The sequence below is a fragment of the Orbilia oligospora genome, assembly GCF_000225545.1.
Source record: "Orbilia oligospora ATCC 24927 unplaced genomic scaffold scaffold00215, whole genome shotgun sequence".
NCBI classification, from domain to species: Eukaryota; Fungi; Ascomycota; class Orbiliomycetes; order Orbiliales; family Orbiliaceae; genus Orbilia; species Orbilia oligospora.
The window spans coordinates 1,384,388-1,395,058 of NW_011645772.1; the positions used below are offsets into that span (position 1 = coordinate 1,384,388).

The 10,671-nt window shown below is 46.2% G+C and overlaps 1 protein-coding gene across 1 annotated transcript; it reads left to right on the top strand.

The window, feature by feature from the left end:
- Positions 1-5,580: 5,580 nt before the first annotated feature.
- On the top strand, positions 5,581-8,967 carry AOL_s00215g416 (uncharacterized protein; the record flags this gene model as incomplete). The annotated part of the gene is made up of 1 exon (XM_011129618.1): positions 5,581-8,967. One exon carries the CDS (start codon positions 5,581-5,583, stop codon positions 8,965-8,967), a length of 3,387 nt encoding a protein of 1,128 aa, XP_011127920.1.
- Positions 8,968-10,671: the final 1,704 nt, after the last annotated feature.

The window sequence follows — 10,671 nt, forward strand, 5'->3', positions numbered from 1 at the left end:
CCTCGTCCAAATCCATATTGACCGTGGTGGCTCTTGAACCAGCATGTTGGATCAGTATCGAAGATTAATCCCAAGACATCAAGACATGGGATCAGTTTTTCTGAAGTTTCACCCTGTCCAATGGGAGCATGAACGATTACGTTTAGAATATGCAGCCTGGTCTGGTGTACCGAGGAAGCAGGAAAACTTTTCAATAAAAAAGAGTTTCAGATGAGGCGTGCCTGAAAGTCCCAGCTTTTTGGCAAGCCCAGTGGCTACGCGCGCCGCCTCTGATGTCGACGCCTGATGGCTTATCGTGTAGGCCTCCCCGGATCTGGTTCGTATGCAGGCAGCAGGCGACAATATGTACCTTACATACGACCTTTCACACGAAATGGTGATACAGTGGGCTTAGGTTGAAAACTTGGAAACTCCACACTGTTGTCATCAGAGAGTGGGGGAAGCGAGAAGGAAGGGGGTGATATGACGGATCACAACCGAATTCTCGGAGACGACCGGCGTATCCTCATGGGCTTCTTGGGTTCTGGGATGCAATTTTTGACTATTCCTGTTTCGAGGAAGGGTTCTGGCTGTTGAATTTCTTGCCTAACAGAATGAAGAAAATTTCTTATTTTCCATGCAAGAGGGTGTCGTTTGACTGGAGGTCCAAGCGAAGGGCGACGGTTTCCAATCATATTTGGATTTGCATGCGCGCCACCAAATTGATAAACCTTTCTTCCCCAGCTTGAATCATTCATTTTAAAGACAAATCAGGTCTGGGGTAATAGGAATGCGCGGACCAAAAAGGGACGGCTAATCCCAGAGAAAATGAAATTCAAGCCGTTTAATTGGTGCCGGGATATTGTGGGTCACTGGACAAGCTTCAATCTCAGATTCATGGTATTCGCCGCTTGCGCGCAATCTCGAACATCTCGATAAATAGTAATCGGGGGCTCAATAGAACGGTGCGTATTTTCCTTGCACCGTTTTGACAAACGGAAAGCGCGTGAAACATAAAATGGCTTTTATATTGGCTGGAGGCTACGGTTTAAGGTTGAATATCGCGCATTTAGGCAGAATTTGGGCTTGCGAGAAGAGAGGTTCGGGTTCGCGGCCCCCACTCCCACTAGTGACCCCCACTTGTCGAACCTCAGACATGACCGTCGAGCAGTTCAAACAGCCGACGAGCGATTTTGTTTCGCCCGAGTTTACGGGACAGACGTATTCGGTTCGGAGGGTTAAGACGAAGGATCTCTGGAACTCGGATGCATCAATTTCAACGCTCGGTTGTGGAGGGGAGTTTCCCCAAAAAGTTCAAGCTCGAGTGCAGCTCGCCGACTTGAAAATAGACGGTTACTTTATAGATTGCTTTTTCGGATCTTGTGGATCTCTGTTGATGTTCAGCCTCTTCCTTCATTGTTGGCAAATTGTTCGCATGCACACACGCCCAAAGAAAAAAAAAAAAAAGGTCGAAGGTACTCCCGACATAATATTAAGAGACGACACCCTTAATATCGCTACATCTTGGTGCGGGGTCATGCATCATCAAGGGAGCCAAAACCTTCCAGTAGGTGTGTGGCGTTCATTGGGATGCAAGCTGTGATAAACTTGATTCCTCGTGACGCCCAGGTCTCCATGCTGCCAAGTAACACTACTTTGCATAGACACGAGACGGCCGGAATGTGCCAGGCTTACTATCTGCATCTTGACCATTCCCAGAGCTGCTGCGGCAGGCATTTGCCAAAATTCACAGTTCTCCCTAGATCCCTACAGCGCAAGGGAGGGCAAGGATGATCTAGGATGGGAGATAACTTTGGAGTAGCGTGTCGACATATAATTCCTGGGAATGGGTTTCTCCTTGGACGGGAAGACATCGATCGAAGGGAGCGTGCGGGTTCGAGGCAGTTAATCCGATCGCAGAATACATATATACGTCGTATACTTCTTTGAGTGACAAGCTCGGATACTACAAGTTGCCCTTCAGATAAGATCCGCTGAGATGCAATGGTGGAGGCCCGAGCAGGAAACTAATTTTCTGGGTCACGGATCAACGTGCGCCATGTCTTGCATGGCACTTTTTGCGAGGGTCGTTTCGCGGGTAAAATCTCGCCCAGATCTTGTGAGTGGTTGACTTTTTGATCGAACAATTATTATCAGCAACCTGTGCATTTATGTAGCATTCTAGCAGTTGAAAGTCTACTTCTTTGTCAGGGTGGTTGGAAAAGTTCGCGCAATATGAATGCATCGAATGAACATCACTACGTCTACGCGAGTGTGCATACATAAATATTGGGAGGAAGGGGGAGGGGGGGTATATGTACAGCTACATTGTACCGTATACCGAATATTTACACCCAATTGTATGTAAAGGTTAGTAAGGCGCTTTCGAGGCTGCATCGAACTGCATCGTCGGTGGCCCAACGTGTGACTGTTGTGGTTGGGGCAAAGTATTAGGGGTTTTGAATTCAAACGGGTAACCGGCCCTGCAAACTGATGTTGATAAATCACAACGTGTGATATCCGTCTCACGGCGTCAGTTGGGCTCCCGTAGACCCACCTGCCTTCTCAGCGTCCGTCATCTCGTTATGGTAATCATGTCTAGTCTGCTTGGAGGACGGTAAAAAAAATAAAGAAAAAGGAAAGAAGGAAAGAAAGAAAGGAAAGAAGGAGAGAAAGAAAACGTGCCATCCAAGATGCTTTGGCTTGCCCTCAAAACGAAACGGCTGTTCGACTCTATGTATAGAGCGACTACTATTGTTTTACCATGAGATCTTAAGCTTCCACACCCATGATCTTTCTACGGGACGAGGCAGAGTCCTTTCCCCATAGAGGGTTGTAGTTGTTTCGGAAGACGAGGATTTGGGAATAGTGGCGGCGGGAAAATTTTTGAGTGCGGGCCAAGGATGAATTGCAAGTGCTAACTTCCTGCTGCAATATCAAGCCTCCCTGGTATTAATCGCAGTTCGATACCTCAAGATGCAAGACCTGGCCATACGACAGAATAGTCGAGGGAAGGATTAATTGATTGATTCGATTGATTGATTAATCTTGAGATTGGATGCGACGCAGGCTGGAGCTCTCCTGCCTATTCGACTACGAGTTTAACTACCGACCTTGCGCTTGCTTTGTAATTAAAATTTCTACCATTGAACGGATTGTCTTGCAACGTTTGTCCCGTACGTACTCCGTATTTATTATAATTTTCCAGAAGCCGGAAAACCGAGGGAATGTATGGATGTATTGTGGATGTATCGCTGACAGAACCACCTTCCTGTTCGACACCCTCACACCCGTTCCGATCTTGAACCTCGGTCAGCCCAAGCCCCGAACCTATCCTCCCGCCCAGGGTAGTTTTCCATATTCGGCTATCTCTGTCAGGACAAGAGCCTGAGGCCTGAAGCTGCCGTTTTGATTCTGTGCCGCGCTGTATTTCAGTAGTGTACTTTTATACGTACTGTTGACCTGCAAGCTACCTGCATCGAGCCACTTTGGATATGAGAGCTTCTCCGCATTTGTGAATCCAATAATAACCCTCAGATCCTCACCAGGGCAATCTGCAGAAAGACGACCTTCCGGAACTCTTCTCCTTGTGGTTATACTCATTTCACTCACATATGTACAGAGTACGGGTTCGGTAATAATTGGGACCAATTCAGGACGCTTCGGAAACGCGAGTACTATCTCAACAAGTCCCCGCACCTTCTAGCAGGTCGTTACGTTTGGGAGGATCGAATGTGTAAATTATAAAACTTCTACTGCTACTGCCACTACCACTACTGCCACTCGCTGGAGGAGGGGGGTCAAATATTAAATTTCTAACGTGTACGTCGGTGAGTATTTATCTTTTTCGTTCAAGCTGCATATCGTATATCAGACCATGGAGGAGTGCTTTCCAGCTCTCGCTTTTTCGCACCAGTCTGATCGCCCTGGTCCCGGTCGATTTCCCTGCCGGACCATGCCCATGTGCACCCTTATTCCTTTTTCCTCTTCGCGACAAAGCTCAAAAGCCTTAGCACGTTGAAAAAGAAACGGGGCAGACACCACCTTTTTGTGACCTGCTTCAAAACTAACGAAAAATTTTAAACTAAGAGGGAGGGGGCAAATAAGAGGACGGGGCTTTGAGCTGCTATTACAGGTGGCCCATCCCGCTTTAATCGCTCGGAAACTCAAGTGAGATGTAGTTCTTATTTGCTAGATCACCTGTCTGTCACGCAGCCGTCGATTTTCTCCAGCAGCCTGTATAACAACTTCTGGACACCCAGCACGCAGTTCCTTTGCGGTATACGTCGACTCTTTTTTCCCGCTGATGTAGATGCAAAGTGGAGGTTGTTTGGACCCTTTCGTACCTTTGATTATCTTTTTTTTATCGCTGGGATTATTCTTCGAGATCTTTTCTTTTATTTTTCCTTGTTCTATTCTTGCCACTGCACTTCGAATTCGAATTCACCAGGGCAGGTCGGTTTCTAATTCTCGACACACTGCCACGACATTACCTAATGCCTGGGATCTCTTGATCTCTTCCCATTCTTTATCTGTAAATCTCCAATACCCTTCCCCTGTGATACCTTTCTCCACGTTTATTCCCTTCCTTTTGTTTTATTTTTTCTTTATTTTTTTCCTTTGATTTTTTTTGGTTTTTTTCCCTGCTTTGTTTCTAAGATGCCTTGCATCTTGACATTTGCTTGTTCTTAAGGCAAATTCCTTCTCGACTTTTCCAGCCATCCGCTAACGACATGTCCATGTACATGCGCATATGCCTCAGATTCTTTTAAGAAGGCATAGCATAGTCATATTATACAACCGACGGTTTCGAAAACCCCTTTTACCTGTCGGACACCTTGCGACACCTTGCATGACCTTCTCGAGCGACGACCGAAGAGTTCAAATTCCAGCAACCAGCATAACTGTGCCCGATTGTTGATGCTTTCTCCACTAGCAGAGTAGCGCACGGAGCCCGAGTCTGAGTCGCAGTGCATACATTAAACAAACCCCTCCCTTGCTTTTCATCTCTATCCTTTCGAACCTCACATTCCTCTCCACAATCCTGGATAAATAAGAATATCCAGCAAGACAGCAATCCAGTTCGCCATCAGTAACGCATTCGACGATCAATTAGTGTTGGCATCAAATCACATGGTCATCTGAGCTGAGCAGAACTTGCCGAAAAGAAAACCCGCATTCAATCCCAACTTTTATCACCTGTTAGAGTTTTTGTGTAACCACTTGAGGGACCACTTTATCCTTCCCGTGAACTTGGGCCACTGTTGGAAGAGGGGAACCAGTCTGATCCGACACTTCAATAACCGTAATTCCTTGTGTTCCGGTGCATTGACTGGCTGCGCGGGCATCTCGACGGGACGCTTCATCGATTTATTCTCATACCTTGGAACTTCCTCCCCGGCTTCTAGGATCACGACTCAATATTCTACATCTGTAGACACCCGCTTTTTTTTTAAAATTTTAATTTTTTTACCGAATTCTGTGTAATCGAGTGCTTCCGGCGTTTATTATTGGTATCGAGCTAGGAGGGAGGCGTTGGGATATCAGTAGTCGGAGGACGCCTGACAGCCAACAAGGACAAAACGGTTTAACCCAGCAAAAATGGCAGTACCACAGTACCAGCATGCGGTGCCGCCGCCGGAAGAGAGAGGAAGGGAAAAGGATAGGGATTCCGATGATAATCTGGTAGACGGTATGGGAGATGACGGATCCGATAAAGAAATGGTTGATATTACCGCAGAAGCTGGTGATGCGACAGCTGTATCCCCTCTGAAAAGGAAACGAAGAAGGAGTCGAAAAGGGATGGACAAGAAATACGAGTGTACACACGCCGGCTGCGGAAAGTCGTACTCGAGAGCTGAACACTTATATAGGCATCAGCTAAATCGTAAGTTCTGGTTCTGGTCCTTGTTATTTCTCCCCTCGAAACGTGTAAAATCCGCAGTGTCTGATTTAACTAACATGATCATGCATGGTGCCCCAGACGAACCGAAGCAAATATATCATTGTAGCTATCCGGACTGTACCCGCTCGTTTGTGCGACAGGATCTTTGTCTGAGACATCAAGAACGACATACCAACCGAGGCTCCCAATTACAGCGGAAAGATATGATGCAAAACTCGAACGGGCCTGTTATAAAACAGGAGCGGAAAAACTCGATCTTTAAAGCTTCAGCTTCCCCAGATACCTCAGGCGCAATCATGAAGGATGAAGTTCCGTCACCAAGTCTTGCTGTCAAAACCGCGATATCGCCTAGCACAATGTCGGGTTCGAGTACATCTAGCAAACAAGCTGACTCGAAAGCGAAAGCCCGAAAACCGGTCGCCCATGATACGAGTAACGCTAGAATGCGGAATGAACAACGTCCTGGTGGTACAGTAATGTCGCCGACAACAGCGAACGCTCGACGTGGCAGTATAGATCTCTCGAGGAAACCTGATACCGGACCACAAGGACAATTTGCTGGAATGGGTGTCATAAACAATCAACCACAAGCGACTGCTAACAATAACTACAATCGACCAAAGCTACAGACCAATATTACAGCTCCCAATATCGTTGGGCTCTCGATTCAGTCACCTTATGGCCCGCAAACCCCTCACTCGGCGAATCCTTATATGCCTTCCCCGCAGCAGCGACAAGCACAGCAGTGCCAAACCCCAACTGAAAGTACTAACAGTAACTACAGTTCTGGGCATATGCTTCATAACGGATATATTCCGCAAAATGCCTTCCAGCCATTCTCTTTACCTCCTCCTTCATATCAAACCATGGCGCAAGCCCCAGCCAACCAAAACTTTGGTGTAACATCACCTCCAGCGAGTAATAACTCCGCAGATCACAATGTAGGAGCTGCTACTACAGCTGCTAGTAGTATAACCCAAGCTGTAGTGGACCCAACTCAGTTCTCGGTTCCGGTTTTCGGCGGGGATAGCTACAATAGATCGCCATTCATGATTACCGACGATTTCGCTGCTTGGTTGTTTGAGGACTCAGCATTTGGTTTCTCACAAGCAGGTCGTTCTGCTAACTTGGCCGCATCTTTCCTCGATGGATCCAATCCTTTCCTCAGCGGCCTTTACTTGGGAGACCCGGCGTTCCCCGCGCAGCAAAATATCTATGGGACACCATATCATCATCCTATGTCTGTTCCAAGCATCCTCGCACCTCCTTCACCACCACAAGAGTCGCTACTATCGGAGCACAAGCGTCAAGATCTCGTTGACGTGGTCAGCACTTACCCAGATTCCTCCATCCCTAGCCACTGTACTTCGCACTTCGCGACTATCGCAAACCTTGTAAATGGGAACGGGGAAGACGATGATGTGTTTGGATTGAATACCATGCAACTGTACATTTCGCTCTTTTGGCAACACTTCCATCCACAACTTCCAATTCTTCACAAGCCAACTTTTGCAGCGGACAAGACAGAAAACATTTTGTTACTTGCCATAATTGCAATTGGTGCTGCTTGTGTCGACCGTATTACATTCCCTGAGTTATCGGGTGCGGCTGCAGATCTATCGTGCGTTCTTGCGATGAATTTGAGATGGCAGATATTTGATCACGCGGATTTCCGCCCTCCAGCAAAGTTGTGGATCTTCCAAGCATTGATACTATTAGAGACCCACGAGAAAATGTACTCGACAAGACAGCTTCACGAAAGAGCTCATATTCATCATGCTACAACACTCACTCTTATGCGCAGAGGCAGTTCTTTGCAAGGAAGGTGTGCACTTGACTCTCCTCCAAGCATCAAAGACGAAAAAACGGGCTCTTCAGGTCATGGCTCGGGTGCTTCGACTCCTGACGAATGGTGGAATCATTGGATCGTTAGCGAGGCTACTAAGAGAGCTGCATTCGCGGCATTTGTGCTCGATTCAGTGCATGCGACTATGTTCGGACATTCAGCTGTTATGGTAGCACACGAAATGAGGCTCGCTCTTCCTTGCGACGAGGCACTTTGGACTGCAACATCCTCGGCAGAAGTTGGTCGTCTAAAGCAGGCGTTGTACAACAATGGAGTCAAGCCCACCATGTTCTTGGAAGGCTTGAAGAGAACCCTAAACGGACAAACAGTCCGAACCAACTCATTCGGAAGAACCATCATTATGTCTGGGTTATTGAGTGTGAGCTGGCATATGAATCAGCGAGATCTCCAAGTCAATTCATTGGGCGTTGCCTCAGCTCTGGGAGGAAAAGATAAATGGAGAGGCGCACTAACTCGGGCGTTTGATTTGTGGAGATCGGACTTTGATAAGTCCCTTCAATCCAAGATGCCGGCTGGAGAACGAGGGACCCATGACGATGCAAACTTCTATGTCCCGAACCATGACGATCCGGAACACGACAACATTTTCGAATCACGGACCGTATTGCACCACCTGGCCCACATGGCGATGCACGTTGATATTGTCGATCTACAAATCTATGCTGGAGCAAAGCGTCTGCTAGGCAGGTCTATTGGAGGAAACGACTCCACTCTAGCATCAAAGAGGATGAAAGATTGGGCAAACACAGCTAGGGCGAGAGACGCAGTTTACTATGCCCTCCAATTCTTGAGACAGGTCCTGCTACCCGCAGTCCCGACACTACCGGGCGAGGATAGCTCATCTGCCGCCACCCTTTATGTTGCGCGAGATGACTATTTACTCAATAGGCCATGGGTTTTGTATTTTGCAACTCTCGTTGTCTGGGCATATGGGGTTGCTCTCGATGGACCACTCCTAGCACCCATCTACGTCCCGCAAACACTCCAAGAAAAACATCGCGACATGCGCAGCTACCTCGTTCGAGTAGGACACCGTGGGTCACCCGACGAGCTCTCCGAAATCGTAGACCGAAACCGCAATCTCGGTCTCCTCCTTGTTCTCCAAAAAATGTTCGGCGAAATGAGATGGGAATTGTTGCAAGAAGCCTCCAAGCTCCTCGGACAGTGCATCGAAATTTCTAAGGGAATCATCCCACCCGCAAAAATCAAAATCTAAAATCCGCAATGACATTATTGTCAATTATCCTTTTAACTTTACTTCGCGTATTTATATTTGAAGCCTTTACGTCATGGTTTAATGCTTTTCCTTCAATACCACTTCTGGGCGGTCGGAGCTTTGTGTGGGCGGCTTCTATTAGCTTCTGTCATCTCTTTTTTTATGGAACCAAGTGACCATCCACGCTTGGGAAAGTTTTCACAGGGTTTCTGGGGTTCTTAAATCTAGCGGTTCTCTTGAAAGGGAAATTTACCCACCAGCATATTTACAACTACTACATCGTTCCTACAATATTCAATATTTCATGCATTTGAGTTGGCTTTTTGTGATTGTGACTTCAAAACTTTTCCCGAGCATCCATCGTCTGGTTTTTGTTCTGAGATACCGTGAGGCAGGATTCTTCTGGAAGCCCCCAAATATTTCCCCCCTTCTTCTTTTTTATGCTTTCAGGGCTGTGCATATTTACATTGTTGTCTTGCATTTTCACGCGACGTTCACGATTTTTTGACAGCGGATGATGGGCACGGGTCCTTTTCTTAACTTTTGTGTTAATGTTACATACCAGCATACCGTATATATCTATTATTGTTTAAATCTATAACTATTTCTCCCTTGTAGAATTCAAGAGATTTTTTTAAGTAAATATTTGTGCATGTGAAAGTATAATGCGTATATACACTCTTTTACGGCTGGCTAATCTTTTAAATTTAGTCGAGCCTCGTCGTTTTTGAGTTTCTTCATCATCAAAATCCGTTTATAGAGCATCGTTGATTCGGATTCGATGCCTCATAGATAGCATCTATACTAATACTACCCATGAACTCGAATTAGGAACTGTCAAGACTGGCGCAAACTTATAGCCCCCCCCCAAAAAAAAAAAAAAAAAAAAAAAAAAAAAAAGAAATATAGGAAAGGCGTCATTCTCTACCCCAGTCGTCATCCCCTAAACCCAGTCTAACGAAACCCATGATAATGCCGGTTGAGGCCGGATGCGCAAGAATGTCACACACAAAAAATGCAAAAAGTAAGCTCTCGAACGGGGAGTCGAACCCCGGTCTCCCGCGTGACAGGCGGGTATCTTAAACCGTTGGACGATTCGAGATGAGTTTTTGTATTTGGATGAAGTTTCCGAGGTGAGAATTGGATATATAGATTCAGCTGGTAAGGTGTCGAGAGAATGCGGTCTCGCCAGTGGGATGGTTCTTCTGCAAATTCGAATTTGCTTTTTGATTAATAATCATGAGAAGAAACAGTGATATGTCATCGTAAGCTGGGAACTCGGAGTGTTACAGCTTTAGTGGTAATGTGGTGGCTAGTAGTCATTTTATTGCGTGTAGGTTATGTTATAATTATAATAATCAGTCTATCTCAAGTGTTGATATCACGCAGTCAAAAATTTTTAATGCGTTGTAGACGTTGTATTCTTTGAGACTAGCGTAACACAAATACAACGTCAACACACTAATTGAGGGTGCGCTAAAAATATCGTATCTGTCCTGCTGACTCGAAAGTAATTCCATTAAAAGAAGTGAATAGATACTAACAAAGGAAACGAGTTCTAGGACAACCAGATCCTAGCTCTCATATCGTGAGAGAAGATACCATCAAAGTCAATGCTGCGGCATCGAGAAATTAACACTAACACGGCCAAACTAACACCTAGCTGCCACAACCAAAACTCCGAATAAACCCCAATAATAACCT